At 45.3% G+C, this 19,444-nt stretch overlaps 1 protein-coding gene across 3 annotated transcripts in view; it reads left to right on the plus strand.

Annotated features, from left to right (window-relative positions):
- Window positions 1-19,444, plus strand: part of LRP8 (LDL receptor related protein 8) — a 192,731-nt gene that overhangs the window by 171,107 nt on the left and 2,180 nt on the right. For 2 of the 3 annotated variants that reach the window (XM_087730523.1, XM_087730525.1), the window contains 12 exons: window positions 2,045-2,167; window positions 2,520-2,642; window positions 5,589-5,708; window positions 5,838-5,963; window positions 7,684-7,855; window positions 10,641-10,868; window positions 11,441-11,559; window positions 13,074-13,213; window positions 15,681-15,822; window positions 16,264-16,416; window positions 17,087-17,317; window positions 19,375-19,443. In XM_087730523.1, coding sequence (XP_087586649.1) covers window positions 2,045-2,167; window positions 2,520-2,642; window positions 5,589-5,708; window positions 5,838-5,963; window positions 7,684-7,855; window positions 10,641-10,868; window positions 11,441-11,559; window positions 13,074-13,213; window positions 15,681-15,822; window positions 16,264-16,416; window positions 17,087-17,317; window positions 19,375-19,443 — 1,746 coding nt within the window. The remainder of the gene's footprint in view (window positions 1-2,044; window positions 2,168-2,519; window positions 2,643-5,588; window positions 5,709-5,837; window positions 5,964-7,683; window positions 7,856-10,640; window positions 10,869-11,440; window positions 11,560-13,073; window positions 13,214-15,680; window positions 15,823-16,263; window positions 16,417-17,086; window positions 17,318-19,374; window position 19,444) is intronic. The other variant, XM_087730524.1, reaches the window with a different exon arrangement.

Genomic DNA, 19,444 nt, shown 5'->3' on the forward strand with positions numbered 1-19,444 from the left:
GAGGACCATCCTTTCCTTTTTCCACATATAGAAGTTGCTACAAAAAAGGTGAAGTAAACTGTTTTTCATGTTGGGGGTGAAGACAAGAAATAATTGTGGCAAGGGAATTTTCGGCTAGACAGTAGGAAAAGCTTTGCAGTGGCCAAGGTTTAGCTTGGAAGAGGTTGGGATTGCCTTGGGGGAAGGTTGTCTTTCCATCATCAGGGATTCTCCAGGCAGGTGGTTGTACATGGCAGGAACGGTTCAAGCAGAAGTGCCTCTGCCTCCCTGCAGGAGCTCTCAGTGCCACTTCCAGATCTGTGGTCTGTGATTCTCCCAGACCACAGCTTTGTTTCGTTCTCTCCTTCATTTTTCTCCATTTAGAGCAGCAGTTCCCACATGCTTAGTTTGGAGCTGCTGTCCCAGATGTCCCACTGAGGTTTCCCATTTCTGTGCCTGGGTTTATTAGCTGAAATGTGGCGACACAGCTGGTCCCATAACTATGCTTATTGCTTGGGATTTTTTCTCGCTTTGCAGCTTTTTATGAATATAGTGCATATGGCTTTCCTCTCCAAGGAGCAGTGCTATTTCCAAACTTTTCTCATGTGAATACTGTGTATTTCTAAAGGCAGGATTTCTTCCTTCCCCAACCAGCCCTGCAGTTGTGGCTTTCTGTCTCTTGTGCCCTTCACCAGCTGAAGATGCACTAGAGCTAAGTCCAGTGAAGCAGTCATGAATCTGGATCCTGCATCCTGTTGGATGCAAGAACTGTGCTGAGCCTTTGTGCAACTAATACATTATGGTATCGATGCTAGCTCATTTCATGTCTGTGGCTCTTCCTGGGTTATCTAAAAGTAGTAATTTTTGTATTAGAACCAGTTTGTCAAATTGTCAAGGAAGGTCTGCCACGTAGCTCTCACCTCCTATGTAGTAACATCAGTGCTGACCTCCTCTAGCTATTCAGAGGCAGTGATTTTCTGTCATATGGTATCAGGATGCAATCAGCAAGATGGAAAGGCTAGAATCAAGAGCTCTCCAGGGTGCGCTGCCTTAACAGGATTTTAAGAAAACATCTGTAAGACGGTCCCCTCAGAAGTAAGCTGCATAACATGTCCCAGGAATGAGGAGCCTGTTTTGCCAGTGAACTACAAGCTGCAGCCTTTTGCTGGCTAGTGAATGCCTGTACGCTTTGTCTGGTCCCAGCTAAGGAGATCTCTCACTTAGTGTAACCTTGGGGAGGGAAACATAACTGCTTTTAGTATGGTCAGTGCAGCTGTCTGTTTTATTTTTTTCCCCAATTTTGCTGTTCATCAGATCTGTTTTGAGTCTGTAATAATCTGACCTGGGCAAATGAGCTTCAGGCTTGAAACCTGGCCTGACATTGTGGAGCTGTTTTTGGCCCGTAACCCCAAGAAACACCAAGCCGCAGTGCAATGGAGCTCTTCTGCCTTCCAGTGGTCTGTTAGCTCATGGGCATTTAGTAACCTGAATGATCATGTCTGGGTTGCTAGCTTCATCCCTAGTGTGACCACGTTGGCTTTGGCAGGGAGAACCAATACATGTCTCTTGCCCATGCCCTTAGCCTGAACACGTTTTGAAATATATCTTAAATATAATTTTTTCTGAAGGAAGGAGAGCTGAGGAGCCTTTGCCTACCCAGTGCCACTCCACACTCCTAGTTGGAAAGCAGCCTGGCCTCCTACATAGACTGAAGACCCCAGAAGGGCTCCACTGCTGATAGTTTTGCTGCCTACTTGCTTTCTTGTGTCTCACCTGAGAAGCTTCACTGCCTGCGCTGATTCTGTTTGGACTAGATCTGCTCATATGGGCTTTGGGGCTCTTTTCCCAAGGACGTAGAGGGTGATCTGGGATGGCAGAGGGGAACAGGAGGACAGTGGCTGAGGCAGCCGCTGCCTCTCTTGCTTTGGTGGAAGCAGCTGATGCTCTGTGACATTTGCTGACAGAGGGTGCAAAACTCCAGCAGTGTCAGAGGTACATGGCTAAAAGGTACCACGTGAAAGATTCAAGTCCTGTGTGGCTAATGCTGGAATGTGTTGTCTTAAAGCTCTGGTGACCTGCCAGCCGGATGAATTCCAGTGTGGCGATGGGACCTGTATCCACGGAGCAAAGCAGTGTGACAAGGTGCACGACTGTCCTGACAACAGCGACGAGGCAGGCTGCGTCCAAGGTAGGTAGAGATAGCTCTGCACTCCTCATGCTCCATGGTGTAAGCCTGCAAGAGCTGCGTGGCGACTGGAAAGGGAAGAGGCCTGTGCTGCTCCTCTGGGCCATGGCAGGCTGATTCCTGTAGAGAGTTTTAAGCCGTTCTGGCACTGGGGTTGCTTGGGAGAGATGATTGTGCTGAGCAGGCAGACTGCATGACTTGAAAAGTTCCTTGCATGATACTCAGGCTTAATGTTCATTTGCTTAATCCCATCCCATTTCTGCTAATGACACCCTCTTGAAGCTTTATGTCAGGCTTTTTGTTGTCATGAGCCTCGTCTAACTTAGTTGCTTTCCTCTCTTGCCCGACATGACAGAGTCAGCATGTGAAAGTCCCAGCAAGTTTCAGTGTAAGAGTGGAGAGTGCATTGACGGAGGCAAAGTGTGCGATTCACATAGAGACTGCAGGGACTGGTCTGACGAGCCTCTGAAAGAATGTGGTACAGTACTTGCCTTCTACGTGTTGCTCCTGTTGTAACTGCTTCCCCTCTCCTCCATCTGGTGCTCACAGCTTTGAGTGTAACCACATGTAGCTGCTAATGCTATTTCTCACTCTGCTCCTCTTTCCTTGCCTTTATTCTCTCATCACCCTTCATATGAATATAATTAGTAGCCTAGTCTGATCATCTGTAAGTTTGAACTGTGCCCTTCGCAGCTCAGCTTTTATTCTTGGAGGGATGTATGAACTGAGCACGGGACTAGGAACCAGGAATTCCCCCTCTCCCCAGATACTAGTGTCCTCCACAGCACAGACCAGTTTACTTAGCCTCATTGCCTAAATTATCTTTGAATTGTAAGGTGATGATAACATCATAAAAATTTAGCATTGGGAACGTGCTTTGAAGATGAAAAGACAGAGTGGCAGCAATCACTGAGAGATGACTTCAGTCATTTCTGGGTTTTACATGTTGTTGCTGCTTCCCTTAGAAATGACAGCAGGTTGTTCTCTGCAGCGTCCTGCCAGCTCTGGTCTAGTGAGAATGCACAAGCCACAAGAGCTGGGTCTGCATTGGGGCTGTCAGACTCAGCAGAACAGAAAGCCCAGGCCAGAGAGCTGTGCTGCTCTCCCTAGGGCAGCCCTCTCTCACCTTTCCCACTGGGCATTGAGGGCACCAGCCCCAATCTGGAGCATTACTCAGACACATTTGTGTTTTTCCCCAGTGCAGAATGTCTCAGACAGGCATCCCTTTCCATGACATCGTGGAGCACCAGTAGCATGGAGCTCAGTGCCTGCCTCTTAAATTACTTACATTCAGGAAGAACTGTCAATCTCTCTTCTGTATCAGACAAGAAGTGTGAGTGCCTGCCTAGTGAGGATGCTCTTACCTTGTGCTTTCGGTATGCCCTTGCTTTCTTCCACACTAATCCACATCTCCCTGTCTTTCTGAGTGGGTGTTGCAACTTGTCTGTCTGTGGAGGTCTCCCAACAAAGCCAGCAGCCCAGTTTGTCTTAGGAGACTGGGCAGTGGCACAGCACAGTTGGGCTTGGTGCTCAGCCTTACGGTGGAGCCATGGCTGACTTGGTGCAGTCCCAGGCTGGCAGTGAAGTGTCATTTGAGTTAGGAAGCTGAGCAGATAATAGCCCCCAAAGGAAACATTTCTTTAAGAGTGCAGAATGATGTGAATTGCTGTGAATGTGATGCCCACGCACAAGTAATCCATGCAGAAGGCAGGAGGTGCAGGACATGCTCCTCATCTTGGTGTGTCTTGTCTAGCTGTGTGCTAGAGACTGCAGTGCCCTCCGAGATTCCCCAAAAAAGCATGGCAGAAGACAGAACATCACTTATTTTAGGCAGGCAGTGAATATACTGCTGAAGTTTGGGTAATGGGCAGCAGCTGCCCAGCAGAAAGAGAACAGGCTAATGTCTCTGCCTGGCTCCTCCTCGGCTCCTATTGAGACGTGCAGCAAGAGAACCAGCACTTGATTAACAGTCTCTAAATCCATTCCACAAAGCACCTCTGAAACCATGGGAATCATCTGAGTGAGGGTTTACCTGTTAGTCGAAACAGCCTTTGTAGTATTTTACAGAGAGCAGTTGTGCATGTTTATGACCCAATTTGCTAGAGGCCTTATGCAAGTGTAGGAATAAGTGATATCCATTAATAAACATCATTGAACAGTGACAACACATTATGTGACTCTCTGGACACCTTGGAGCCTAGTGAACTTGCTCTGTTAATAAGGTATTGATATCTATATGCGTGTGTCTTTGATAGGAAGGTGAAAGCATCCCAGAGCTGAGATGGGGTTCCTTCTGGCGTGGTATTTTCCTAGTCTTACTGACTTAATTGGTTTGTGGTTGTTTTCACTTTCTTCCAAGAGCACTGGTTTAATGGCACTGCTGTACTGCTCACCTGCAGTGTGCAAGGAAGCAAGAAGTAAAAGATAAATGAAAAATTTGCCTTTAAATTAAAGGCAATTTTAAATTAAAAAATAGATAGAAGCAAATCAGTTTTGCTTGTTCTAGTGAGCCCACTGTCCCTGAAATCCCACAGGCTTCTCTTCAGCAGTCTTACTTAAGGAGAGGGCTTTCTCTTCACCTTGCATAGGTTAATTACAACAACAAGAAATGTTATTTCTGACAGGAAACCAGCTTTCCTCAACCTTTCATTCAATTCTAGTTACAAGGATCCATTTAGTCTCTTTTTCATTTCAGCACTTGAAAGCAGGATCAGAGAGGTGGCCTTGCATTAGACAGGGACCCAGGAGAGGATGGGGGCTGTTGCTTCATAAATTGCACACTTGGGCTGATGCAGGCTGCCAGCAGAGACTGTCATGTGGGAGGTGTTTGTGGGAGGACTGTATCTTAGTGCTAATGGAGTATCTCTGACAGACTGTACTTTGGTGTTTTCTGGAATTTTCGCATAGATCATTCCTTGGAGCTAGATGGGAAAATAATACAGTGTTTCAAAATAGCTGGCCCCTGGGAGATCAGACTCCCCCAGCATGAATTATTAAAGCTCAGAGAGATTGTTCAGAAAAGTCAACATGAACTAGCGCATGGGGAAGGAGGAGTCTCCTGGAGAAAGCCCTCAGGTCCCTTGGAAGTTTCTCACATGTGGCAGAACATGCTCAAAGCAGCAGCTCTCTGATGGGATGAGATGCAGAGATTCACATACACTGTATCCCCAGGGCTCCCTGTTCGTTTAGCCACTAGCTTTCAGTCCAAATGATCTTACAGCATTGGTTTGGAATAATAAAGAGCAAGAAAGTGATATGGTGGTGGCTTCCTATCTGTGAAGTGACTCATATGCTCTGTGGGATCAGCTCCTGGCTCCCAAAAGCTGATAGATAGGGGAAAATTTCTGAGGGCCTCTCTTAATTTTATTCAGTCCTATAACTAAAAGCCCTCCTTTGTCATAGATAATCTGTACATCCCTTCCAGGTATTAATGAATGCTCTATGAACAACGGTGGTTGCTCACACATATGCAAAGACTTGAAGATTGGTTATGAATGTGAATGCCCGCTCGGATACAAGCTTCTGGATAAAAAAACGTGTGGAGGTAATTTACATGCAAACAGCAGTCCCTTGTGTTTCACCATACAGAGACATGATTATATTCACTTCAGCATTGCTCCATCACAGATGGTTTGATTTCAAGTTATTGATGGGTTTCAAACACTCCTTTCAGACATAGATGAATGTGAGAATCCAGACGCTTGTAGCCAGATCTGCATTAATTACAAGGGGGACTACAAATGCGAGTGCTACGAGGGATACGAGATGGACACCCTGTCCAAGAACTGCAAAGCTGTAGGTAAGACAACGCCACAGGCACTTAAACTCTGCTTGCTCAACATCACAACTCCAATAAGAAAACATGCTTGCAGGGCTGAGGCTAGGGGAACAGAAACAAAAGGAAACTAGCAAAGCAAGCAAGCAGAGACATTTCATTTTGAGCAGCACAGAACTGCTGCAGTGATAGCAGATGCGTCTCTAGGCAAGAACTACTGATCATGCAGATCAGAATATTTTAACAGTGTACAGAGCAAGATTACAGTCACTAGTTGGCTGTTTGAAGCTGAAACTAGAAAAGAAAGTCTCTTGACAGGTGTTATTGAAAACAGTGCAGTAAAAACATTTAGTAGTAGGAGGGAAGGAAGCATCCCAATTAAAGCACAGTAGGTTAGCCACCTCTCCGCCCCCCCCAGCCTCTTAGGCAAATACCAACATGAACACCAGCAGTTTGCTCAACCTTATTGCAAAAATGAATGTTAATGTAAGAAGGATAGAAAGTTGAACTGTGCAAGACTGAGCATTAGCCATGCTGGGGGTTTCTTTAATGGAAATAGTGGGTCTCCTGGGGAAGGGTGAGTTACCTGCAATACAGAATTGCTTCTCTAGTGTTATCCTGCACATCCGTGTGGCCTCTTTCTTCTCAGGTTCTATATGGTATGCAGAGTGTCCTGCTGTCCTCATAAAGTTTGTTACTCTCACACCTGCAGTGAGTTAGGACTGACCCAAATCCTGGGATACTGATCTGCTTGTTGATTATAAAATTCTGTTGTGCCCGAGAGTCTGTGCTGGGAACCCTGCAGCATGACGTATTCCAGAGCTAGAACCTTGTCCCAGCTCTTCCCTTTCACTATCATGTTCCTCAATCCCCTTTTGTCCTTCCCAGTGGAAAGATGCTCTTCGCTAGGGTCTTCTACTGGCTGCTGTTGGAGGCAAACCAGTCTAACCCACTAAAACTTGTTCTGAGCCTCCCATCCTGTCCCTACCTCAAACAGGGAGGTGCACAAAGAGCTAACTAAAGCTTTAGCTGTTTGACTCACAGCTTATTTTAGTGACACTTAAGAACACAGAGAATCACATGCTCCACTGCTCGCAGAGGACAAGGATGTGTCTGAGCCTAGAGACATACGTGTCTGCCTCCTACAGTAGGAAACTGGCCTCTGTGGGGCCCACTGTGAATAACTGTGGAAGCCAAGGTCCTGGCTGTGGTCTTCTAAGGAAAATAAATGTTGGGTTTCTATGTGTCCTGCTCTCCTGTCTTTTGGAAAATTCAGCTCAGCTTTATGCTTTTTGAGAGGCTCTGGCCTGAGATCACGACTACAGTAGCAATATCACCAGCAATGTGGCTCTATCGTGCCTCAAGTCTGGCTGCCTCCCTTCCCTCCAGCCAGCCCAGAGGGCTGTATCTTCCTTGTCCTGGCCGTGAGTCCCCAGAATCTGCCCCATGTATTTTGTATCTAAAATGTGTAATTGAAGGTGAGGACATTCCCCAGAGTTTTGCTTGGGCAGACCAATAGCCAGCATGCATCTCGTGACCACAGAGGTGCTGCGGTCCTCCACGTCTGCGTGTGATAGCTCTGCCTCTGGAAGCCGTTTACGCTTGCTTCTGGTGTGATATAAAGCTTCCTTACAAAGCAGAACTATCAGTGACTGATAGTTCTGTTGTTATTTGGGAAATGAAAGCGGAATCCAGCCCTTGGGTCAGCTGCTAAAATGACAAATGCGCTTGTTTTCTGTGGTAGGCAAGAGCCCGTACCTGATCTTCACCAATCGCCATGAGGTCCGTAAGATAGACCTGGTGAAAAGGGACTACTCCCGCATCATTCCCATGCTGAAGAATGTCGTGGCGCTGGACGTGGAGGTGTCAACAAACAGAATATATTGGTGCGATTTGTTCTACCGGAAAATCTACAGGTAAGGGGCAAGAGAGAACGCGTGCGTTGGTACCTTTCCAAAGCTATGGTTCAATCTGTACCGCTTAAGGACAATCTGCAGAGAGCAATGCAGGGTACAGTGAACCTGAGGGCTTTTCTTGCCTTACTGGATTACCTGTTGTGGCCCAGACTTCGTAAGCTTTTTTAGGAATTGATAAAGAAATCAGGGGCTTGTGCAGTTATCTGGTTTGATAATACAGGAAGGCTTTTCGTCAATAATAGATCCTGCTGCATTTGTGCAATTATACGTCGACTGTTGTTCACTGAATATTGCTAAGCGATGCTGTGTGCTTGCTGTACATGAAAGCCCAAAGGACTTAGCATCTGAAAGCACAAAGGAGGCAAATGGTGGAAGCAAGGAGGTAGCAACATAGATGCTAACTGCCCACTGTAGTCTCTGGTAGACTGGATTTAAATTCACAGCACTTGACCACAGTATACATTCTGTAATTCTCATTCTCCCTCCTCCTTCAGATGTTTTTATGGCATCCATCACAGTATTAGGCACCAGGGCTTGTGAGTGTGCCTAGTCAAAAATGCATTTAATTTATGCGCTGAAAATCCCCCATGTATATTCTGATTTGCATAGCTATTGCACCCTATTGCAGCTTCTACAGTGATTTGTTCTGGATTTTAGCTAATGATCAGGCAAAGGTTGATTGGTTTCAGCGCGTGGGAGCCAAGCCAGGGTTTTTGCAGGCTGTGGTAGCTCCCATGCCGTTGGCAGGGAAATTTGCCCAGGCTGTACTGAGTATTAAGCACTCAAGTAGCTAGGCAGGTACCCTGAGCCGGGCCTGTGGGGCTCTGAAAATGGGGACATGGTTCAGAAGAAAGCTGGCTGCTTTCACTGTGTCTGATTCTATAGGCACAGGCAGGCGGGGGTGGGTAAGGGCTTCGTATTCATACACAGAGAATTATTCAAGACACACTGCTCCTTCTGCGGTTCTTGACAGTGAATGCCCTGGGGTGCTGGGGGCCACTGAACAGTGTTCATACCCTGAACATGGCTATACCAAGCCTTTTTCTTTTTCCAAACAGCAGAATTTTTCTCTTTCTTACTCCTACTTGCATTAGCTTTGTTGTAAGTCCCACCTTTTCTGCAGAGCAAGCTGTGCAATTATAACTTCTTAACAATTAATGTTCCTGTTTAAGATACTGCTACTACCACTAATACCAAACACTTCTAAACAAAAGGCCACCATGTCCTTCCAGCAGAGAACAGGACTCCACCTGCAGGAGTCCTCTGGGGAAAAGCAGTCTATAGTTGAGAGGCTACCGCAAGGTGGAAGCTATGGTGCAGGAGGTAATTGCTGGCAAGAGATCCCATCTTTCTTAATGCTCACCTCACTTGCCTGTCCAGATCCTCTCCTGTTGAGGTGATGTCCCCCTTTGGGCTGTCAGATCTTTTACAATATTTAGTTACTGGGAGAATTGAAGTGTCACCTGTATTTCAGCTCTCCCATTCTGAAAGCCGCAGGAGCCTCTCTCGGCTTACCCACCAGCGCAGCGAGTCACACTGAGGGTACAGCGCAGCAGCTCACCGCAGGGGTGGACAGGAAGTATTGAACACAACTGTTTCACTAGGGAGGAATTAACTGACCTGGAGTTGTGTAGTTAGAACATGTGGTGCTCGGCAGACTAAAATAACAGAGTCCTGGGAGCATTGTCAGATGCCCTGCAGAACCCTGATAATACTGTTCATTTGGTGTTGGGTCAGAGAGAAACCAAAACCATTCCTTGTAGTGAAGATGCAGTAGCGTGCTGTTAATCCAGGCTGACTCTGCATAGCCGTTCCGGCCTGGGCCACAGACCACAAAACGGTGTCAAGAATTCCTGAGTTTAGACATTTGTTTCCAAGTCTCTGATACTGGAGAGCTCAGCTGCTGTACGACTTACCTTCTCATTCCATGACCAAAGGCAGGATGAACAGGAGTTGTAAACCATCTTGCAGTTTCAAATGTTGGGGGGGGGGGGGGGGGGGGGGCAGAAACTTTCTGCTGTATTGTAACTCTTTTAAGATGTACCAAGTTATTCTAAGAGCCAGACTAGGCTCTTAGAAACACTGATGCAAACTCAGAATAACTCCATTTCAGTTCACTCAGTGCAATTGATATTGGTGCAGGGGCAACAGAGCAGAATCAGCCTGTGTGCTTGTAGGACGAACAGTGAGTTATTTATGAAACATCCATGTGGAGTTTGCTGCCTTTCATTAGCGTTTTGAAAGATTTGGAGACTGCGACTGATATTTAGTGAACATTTTCTTTGGATCTAATGAGATCACTTGCCAAATTAGTACAGCTCCATGAATTCCTTTGATGAATCATAATTAGTTACACAGGCCCTAATTCTGCAATACATTTAAGCACATTTATTTGCATGCTAAGTTCAACTCTGTTCAGCAGAGCACTGGAGATTATATTTCTAATGTCTGTAAATCCCATGAATCGAAGTTAACGTGCCTGAAGTCAAATGTTTTGCTGAATGGTGCAGATATAGCAGGAGGCGGGTAGAAAAATGAAATGACAGTTCCATTCTGGAAATGCCTGCCGTCCAGATATAGGGAAGTAAGTTGTAGGAGAAAGCAGAAGGTTGCAGCATGCAGCCATAAGAGTTTCGATGTCAGTCATGCTGCCACATGCGCTTCCTTTCCATGGGGTTGCAGTGGTGCTACCTGGCGTTCAGCTGTCTGAGGTCCAACCCCGTGCACATGTGCATGGCCCCCTCTGTGCCACATGTCAGTCCAGTGACAAGTCCTGTCTTTGCAGTGCCTACATAGACAAAGCGAGTGATACAGCTGAGCAGGTGATTTTGATAGACAGCCAGCTGAACTCCCCTGAAGGACTGGCAATAGACTGGGTTCATAAGAATATCTACTGGACGGATTCGGGAAACAAGACCATCTCAGTGGCCACTGCAGATGGAAGCAGGAGGAGGACACTTTTCAACAGGGACCTCAGTGAGCCAAGAGCCATTGCTGTTGATCCCACACGGAGGTAGGTGTAAAGACCACAAACACTCCCTTCGCCAACAGAGCCGTTCCAGTCTTCTTTCTGCCTCTCTTACAAACTCATGGGTGGTTCTCATCTCATCAAGACTTCAGATGCCCTTTAAGAGAGCTAGATCCATTGAACTTAAATGGGACTGCTGAGATGGTTCAACTAACTCTTTGCAAGGCCACTGCTGTTAAAGAAAGCTCTGAAAATAAGGGTCAGGTCATGAGTTCCATGGCCTGAGCTGGTCCAGGCACATGGCTTGTGCTGGAAACGAAGTAGTGTGTCTGACGTGTATGGGCTGCATGGATGAGTGAAGTCCACATACCTAGCAGATGCACCAGGAGATAGTTTGCATGGGGTTACTAAGGTGAGATTTTGCATTCTGGTGCAAGTTTTGTGGCAGAGTACCCTGTGGGACGGTATGTGGCTCCACTAGGGGCATATCCTAATTAACTGAAGTGGCTGAGGGGCTTTGCTGTAATAAGGAGAGAACAGGGCACCTCCTGCTCTGATTAGTAGCGCAGATTTCTTACACTAGAGTCCAATTTACTGTTTTCTTGCATCTGTCTCAGGTTCATGTACTGGTCTGACTGGGGAGACAAAGCTAAGATTGAGAAAGCTGGCCTGAATGGCGTGGGGCGGCAAGTGCTGGTGACTGACAACATCGAGTGGCCAAATGGCATTACACTTGGTAAGTGCCCAGGTTAGAGCTACAGCATCCACTGTGGCTGACATAAATTTATTTTTATTGTTAAACAGGAAAACAAAATGGTAAATGCGCAAAGGCACCTGCACACAAAAATCCTGGAAATATTCTGTCACTTACTGCTCACCAACACGAGCGATTTTATTTCAGTAGCAAGCGTAGGCAGTAAGTCTTGCCACAGTCAGAACCTCACGCTGCAGGAGCTTTGAGTTGCTTTTAGGTGTGCCTTAAGGCAAAGGGAAATGTTAGGGGAAGATGCAGAGCTGCAGCAACCCTTTGGAAGTCCAGGAAGCATCAGAGAGTCCTTGGTGCTGGTGTCTCTGGTCCTGGACCCGTCTCAGCAGCAGTGTCAAGATACTTCATTGGACTGATTAATGCATGGTACATCAAGGAAAGAGACGCAGCCTGCAGAGCCCATTCCCTGTCGACATGCCTGCCCAGCCGCTCTGGGTGGGGGTAGCGAGGTGGAACCCATCTTGGCTCATATCCTGCCCTGCTGGCCCACGGAGGGCTGTGGTCGTTCTCGCTGCCACACTGAGTTGCAGGAGTGGAGAGGAGGTTTCCTGCCTTCCTGGGGCAGCAGCAGCAGACACCCTTGTCTGGAGTTACAGCCGTTTGTGTGTAACACCATGCAGATGTGAGGTTCTCTGCTTGGTTTTATATTTGAAAATTCTGGCCATGACAAGGATGTAGGAGAAAATGCTGCTACCATTGCATAGTGTTGAAGTGCTACTGCTGTGAACAAATAATGTTATCCTTTAGTAATTAAGAAATTAATTAATGACTTGTTTAATTACAGAGCTTGTTTTGTGTTGGCACTCATCCACTTGCATTCTGTTTAGTGAATCTCATCCAAAATGAGTGAATTTGCTCCAGGAAGAGAAAATCAGTGCTTAGCATTCTAAATAACATTGGATCCTTCCCTCCCACTCTTACCTGTACCCTCCCCAAAACCTGGCTGGTTGTGGTAGCGGTGTCCCCACCACCAGCGTTCCCCCAGCCTGCAGCACAAGAAGGGTTTCTGGACCCAGGATTCTTCTTCACTGAAAATGTGTAAAGCGCACGGCTCCTTCAGAGAGGTGTTTCATTTGAATCACAGTTGTTGTTCTCCAGCAAGAGGCCAAGGACTGAATAGCCTTGAGAGGGATGAAGCTTCTTGCTCAGGCACTGATGGAGTGACTCTGGGAACCCCAAACTCCTGCTGGCCTGCTCCTCCTGGTAACAAAAGAACCTCATTGTACAAAGCTGTCAGTCAGGCATTCCCCCTACACACCCACCCACCAGAATGTTCCTCCTTTGTAATCTTTTTTATAGGATCTTATCCCGACATATCTGGGCACTGATTCAAAATCAGAACCAGTGTTTAAAAAAAAAAAAAAAAAAAAAGGCCCAGTAATAAAGAGATTAGTCATGCTGCCAGCAGGAAAAACATGCTGGGCAAGAGAAAAAGAGTTGCAGGAGCTGTGTGTAATTTTGCTTCATTGTGTTTCACTTCTCAGATTTGCTGAATCAGCGGCTCTACTGGGTAGACTCCAAATTGCATTCACTGTCCTGCATTGATTTCAATGGCAGCAACAGAAAAGTTCTGATCTCTTCTGTTGATGATCTGAGCCATCCTTTTGGCTTAGCAGTGTTTGAGGTAAGAGTTGAAAACGGATGCAGAACAGACTGGAGACTGCAAGAGGTCTCAAAGCTCTTCTTGATTAAAAGCTCTGCCTTTTGCATAGCACAGAAAGCTCAACGAGGGCGTTTGCTGCTATAGAAACCGATCAACCTGGTGTGGGTTCAGGGGGGAAAATTGTTTTCAAAAGCCCTTAATCAGGAGCAATGCGTTGTCTCATGCTTTTACCTAATGTAGTACCAGAGCAGCCATGAGCGTAACGCCTCCCACCAGAATTGGAAAATGGGTAATGGGTTTTCCTTGATTTGAACTGAGCCAACTGTCCATACAGAGGCCAAAACTATTAGCAAGGGAAGGGAGAAGCTGCTTACTGTGATCAGCAGGTGGGACAACCGTTCACTGAGTGACGCTGCAACCCGTCTCTCGTCTTTTGAAAGTCGGACTTTGAGGGGAGCTGCATGCGCTCAGAGCAACCTCTTGGCCTGCAGTGGACCACTCTGCTGCTCTCAGCAGCTTTATTTCACAACATCTTTGCATACCTGTGTTGCATTTTCTGGTGCCAACAGAACCGTCGGGGAGGAAAGCCCCTTAAATTTTGCTGTGTTGGCTACTTGTTTCTGTTGTCCATCCCAGCATCTGCAGAAGTATCCTCAGAAACATTTTTACCTGTCTCAGGTGTCTCAAGGCTTCAGCTGGGAGTATCTGTGCCAGCAAGGCACTCGTCGGGCTCCCCCTGCAGTCCCCCTGCAGTCACTGTGTGCCAGTGCGTTGCCGAGGCTGGGGACTTGGCGTTAAAAAGGTGCTTGTTCACCTAGTTCTGAACGGGTCAGATAATTCGCTTTCAGGCTGAACTGCTCCAGTTCTGACACATAGACCTTGCCACACATTAGAGAAACTTCCCTGTCCAAAAAAATACAGCTGTGATCCTACAAAGACATAAGCCTATTTTCACAAAGGCGTTAGGCTTCCAACTCCTACTTCAGTATGTTCCACTGAAAACCCTATTAGTCCTGTAGATTCAGTACTCTTGTGCCATTCATTGTCACACTGTAGCCTTACTAAGAGCAGTGCAGTAATTAATTAAATAGTACAGTTCAGGTCCTCAAATGACATCAAGGAAGAGCTAAGACCTGCTGAGATCTGCAGAAATTACTACATAAATGGGCATCCACATTTCTGCCATTAGTTTATACACGGCTACCCAGTGGCAGGGCCCAGGGCTAATGGCTTCCTTGCAGTTTGCAACTCATGCTAAGCATGCATTCGAAACTCTGCGTTCCCCATCCTATCTCAGGAGTACTCCAGGGGTATGGAAGACATAATTCAAATCCCTGCTTTGCGTGGGTGGAAGCAGAGAGACAATCCAGCTCTTCCTCCCCTGGTAGAGGATTGCCAAGTATCACTAGCCTGGGGCAGTGAAGTCGTCTCTCTTGTAGCAAAGCTCCTTTCTGTGGTTATTTAAATGATTATGGGAACAAAATCTTCAACTTTGGCACCTCACTCTAGGTAAGCTATAGGAAGGTGTCTGGTTGGCTACCTGTCAAGGTGCGTGTCACAGCCTCCTTTCTTTTCTCTTCATTTCACTTAACTAGGTTGGCTTTTGACTCAGCAAACTCCTCTTCCTTAAAATCCTTATTCCTCCCATGCAACGTGTGTGATATCTAGGCATGGAACTTTGGGCACACGTTTCCCCAAAACATTGCTGCTCTTTAGTTTTATCCTCATCAGCAATATTTGGAAGGATCTCTTGGGTTATTTAAGCTCTGTACACCCTTCCTCATCTGAATAGCTGGTTAGAATAACAGACAACCCCTTTGCTTTTGATAATTTGCCCTTGTTCTCCAGCCATGTGGCTTTCCTTAATGAAATATATGTCTGTTTTAGCAGGCAGCAGCATACATCTCTGACCAAGCAACTAAATACTGTTTGATAACTGCAATTCCTTTCTACCTCTTTCACCCGTTATTTTGTATCTTCAATCATAGTATGCCATGCAAAAGATAGTAATAAAAAAAGAAAAATAGATACTCATCTTCCAGGTGTGCCGTAGGCTCTGCTCTGTTCATAGATACCTGCTTAATGCAGGTCTTATCTTTGGAAAGAAAAAAAAATCAGCAGAGATAAGGAAAGTTTCTGGTATGGCCCTTTGGTTCTGCTCATGATCCACCCTGTCTTTAAAAAAAAGGGTTCCGAAAGAGAATGGATGCAACTCTTCTGTACTTAACCAAATTTCTGGTCCCTTGTCTCAGTCTTAGAGCTAGTCAGAATTACTAAGCACTTTATAAACAGGTAGGATTGCTGTGCTTTTAAACATTAGAAATGACGGTGTCCAAAAAAAAGAAAAAAGCTGCAGATAGCAGTAGCATGAACTGAAGGTGCCGCAAGGTAGGAACACAGTGCACTGACTTTGTGACTGCTGGAGTTTCATCCAACTTGAGTTGGATTTGAGCAGGGCAAGGTCAGAAATCCTGTGCGTTTCCTGCAGGACAGAGTCTTCTGGACTGACCTGGAGAATGAAGCAATCTTCAGCGCAAACAGGCTGAATGGCTTGGACGTCTCCGTTTTGGCAGAAAACCTCAATAATCCTCATGACATCGTGGTATTTCATGAGTTAAAGCAGCCCAAAGGTAAGACGTGTCCTCGGGGTATCATGGCCCTAAATCAGGTTTATTTAGTTAGCAAATGAAATGCTTCCTGATGGTTCTTGATGAGAGAGAAAGCACAGGTAATAATGTGAAATCAATGCCTAATGTTTGAAGTTCCTGCATAATTAATTCAGGAGCAGCATTTATTGAAAAGTCTGCAATTTGTTAATAGCTGTTTAATTAGCATCTTTGATAACAATGAGTTACTCTCGTCACTGTGACGCTTGCCATTCATTATATATTTGGGCAGGTTTTCTAGTAGTCTGTAAGGTTTTACTCCAAACTGTAAAGATGATGAAGCAGCCCGATTAATTGAGGTAGGGAGTGGAAGAGAATCTTCTTAGAGGACCTGATATTTCTTTGCCAAGAACAAGAAATAAATAATTAGAAAAATAACTTGTCTTTTCTTCCGTCCTTCAACAGCTCCAGATTCCTGTGAGCTCAGCCCCCAACCAAACGGAGGCTGCGAGTATTTGTGTCTTCCTGCACCTCAGATCTCTCCCCATTCTCCCAAGTATACGTGCGCCTGTCCTGACAATATGTGGCTGGGCCCTGACATGAAAAAATGCTACAAAGGTAAATACAGCCACGTTGCTGTTTTGCTATTCCAACAAAATCATACTTGGAGTGAATATATTCCCTGATGGTGGAACACAAACATTAGCTTTTGTATTCCACGTACTTGCTGCCTTCTGCACGCAGCCTTGTGCTGTCCTTTGCTGAAAACTTGCTTATTTTTGAAAGCATAACCAGAAAAAGATACAGCAGGAAGAGGAAAAAAGGGATAAGGCTCAGCACTGAAAGTGTGAATGGTCAATAAATCATCAAAATTTGCCACGTTATTGCCCTATAGATTCTGGATCTGGAGAGGCCACAGTCGTTGCTGATAATATCCCAAAGAGACGGGTGGGTTCAGTGCAGTTTTCCCTAACATGCAAATAGTTCCTGCTACAAATTCAGTATCTTCTGAGGTACTGAAAAAACCCCTACGTTTTTGAACTTCTTAACTGCCTTCCATCCAGAGTGCTTTGTTACTATTAATAAATAAAGCCTGACTTCAGGAAATCATTTCTGTAGCTTTAGGCAGACAACTATCGATAGTCTGACTACCTGGTAAATAGAATCGGAATTTGCTTTCTGCATCTAATTAGTAAACATAACAATCCTCCCCAGATTTATATCCCCATTTGTGATTTGCTTTGTGTACTTACTTTTACCAAATTTCATGTTTGCTCTTGCTTTTCAGATCTTCCTACTAATTCAACTACTGTACTGGTTTCTACAACCGCAGCATCCCATACTGCCAGTACCACGACCATCGCAACTGTAATTGGCAGTGCCAGTAACGCCACTGAAGTCGTCCCCAAAGCTGTGCCAGAAGCTACGATTACCACCCCAAGTTTTCATTTCCCTTCCACCACATCCATCCTTATCGATTCTGAGATGACCACTGGAAACAGCAATTTATCGCAGCACTGTAAGAGAATAAGATTCCTCTTTTCTTTTTCTATATATACCGTATCACAAAAACTCAGGCTCTGGTGGGAGACCTGACCTAACACCTGAGTTATAAACAGGTCAGATGCAGGCACATCTGTCGCATAGCGGGAGAAATCAGGTACTCTCTCTGCAGACACCTCTGCTACGGTGGCTGATGTGATTCCAGTCGCTCGGGGTGTTAAGGAGCTTACGTCGGGTTTTCGTCCAACACACGTAACGCTGACTCTAGGGCTGAGGCCCTGAGAATTCGTACTAGTCCTTGCCTTGTGCCTAATATTAGTTCATCCCAGTTTCAGGGCTGTTTGTAGTGCTGCATACTGTAATATGGATGATTCTACAGGTGCTTCACCTATTTTAATGGTTCAATTATTTATGTGATCCATAACAAGTTGTGGGTGAAAAACGCCTCCTCTCCAGCTTCAGCCCTGCTGGACGTTTGGAATTACTGTAGCCCGAGACAAGCTGCATGTGTTTTGCGTGGCTGCGCGTTGCACGTTAATGTGGCCTGATCCATGACATACGTTTGAAGTTTTTCATTACAATATTAGAAAAGAATCCCGATGGAGAGCACTGATAGGGCCTCCTAAAGCTCACCCTACACAATGTGTGCGTAATGAAACACCAGCCTGCCACCTCGGTGCTAGCAGGTCATCCCTCCAGATGGGGCTGCCAAGGCAGAGCAGAAAAGCTGAACTGCTTTTCAAAAAAAAAAAAAAAAAAGTTCTGGTCCAGAGAGAAGACTTTGCTCTTCAGGACTGTCATTCAAGACCTCAAGCAGATCTAGACTGCTTTAAAAAGAGTAAAACACCTTTTTTCCCTTAAAAAAAGAAAAAAAGCAGAATAGGCACTTTCCATTGCATCTGGAAAGCAAAAATAAACCGTGCCCGTTTGACTAGGGCGCCTTTTTGTAGTAATAGTGATGCAGTGCACTCAGCACTGCATGTGGGAAAGCGGAGTCAGTTTCTAAAATTCAGTCTTGTAAGTTCTTTTTGTGCAAATTTCTTTCAAATGCAATAATTAACTTTTTAATAAGCCATGGAAGCAAGGTGCTTTAATTGTCCACATTTGAAATAGTCTGGCTTATTATTAAGTAAATAACTATGTAACAGAACAACCTGCCAGAGGGAAGCATTTAAAAGGATAAATTGCCTTTTAAGTTCTGTGAATTGGTGTTTCAAAAGACAAAACTACGGTTAGTTCCTCCTCTCTCAATTCCTGATATTTTAGCAAAAATAAATCTTCTGTGCTGATCCCTTATTATAAGAGCTTAGAGCAAACATTTTTAAGTATATAACTTGAAAGGTATATTGTTTGGTGGGTTTTTTTATATTTTTCCCTATAATTGTTTTTTTTCTCTTGTAAGTACAATATCAAGTTTTGGGGTCATTCTTGCATGCTGAGGCAGACTGCAGCAATGAGTGATACATGTGCTGACTAACTCCTTCGCTGTAAATAAATAAAAAATAACTGAAAAGAAAAGCTGTGCAGATGGCTTTGAACTACATTCTTCTTCTGACAGCTCAATAAATCATTAATTGTGTCAGTACTAGAAAGTGTTCTACTGTGGATTTTTAAGAGCACTGTTCAGCATCCCCTCATCCGTGCATGGAATTTCCATTAAAAGTCACATTTTTTTAAAACTGGCCTCCTTTTTTGTGCTTGAAAATTAGAGGCACAAGTGCAGTCACTCATTTCTGGTTAGAGCTTCTCTATCTGACAGCACTGTACCGAGCGCTTCCCTGAGCTGCCACCCTCTCCCGGTGCGCAGTTTGCAGTCCTGCGAGGGCAGTAGCACTTTATGGCCAGGCTGTTTATCGCTCCTGCGAAGAAACAGCTCAGCTTAGCCCAGATTTGTGTGTACATGCTTTTTATCTTCTCCATAATAATTTTATTGCAGAACTTTTCGTAAACTCTTTGATTACAAAAGCTTTCTGATGGGCAGAACAACGTGGCTACTAACATAAAACATTCTTTAGACGTGGCTTTAAAACCAGCAAATGAGTTAAATGATCAGAACTACTTCTGTAATTACAGATGCAAATAACCACCAAGGCTTTGATTCAACTGTGACAGCTGCTGTGATTGGAATTGTCATTCCTGTCGG

The sequence above is a fragment of the Nipponia nippon genome, unplaced genomic scaffold, assembly GCF_047370975.1.
Source record: "Nipponia nippon isolate SJK-2023a ecotype South Korea unplaced genomic scaffold, ASM4737097v1 scaffold_5, whole genome shotgun sequence".
In the NCBI taxonomy this organism is placed as follows: domain Eukaryota; kingdom Metazoa; phylum Chordata; class Aves; order Pelecaniformes; family Threskiornithidae; genus Nipponia; species Nipponia nippon.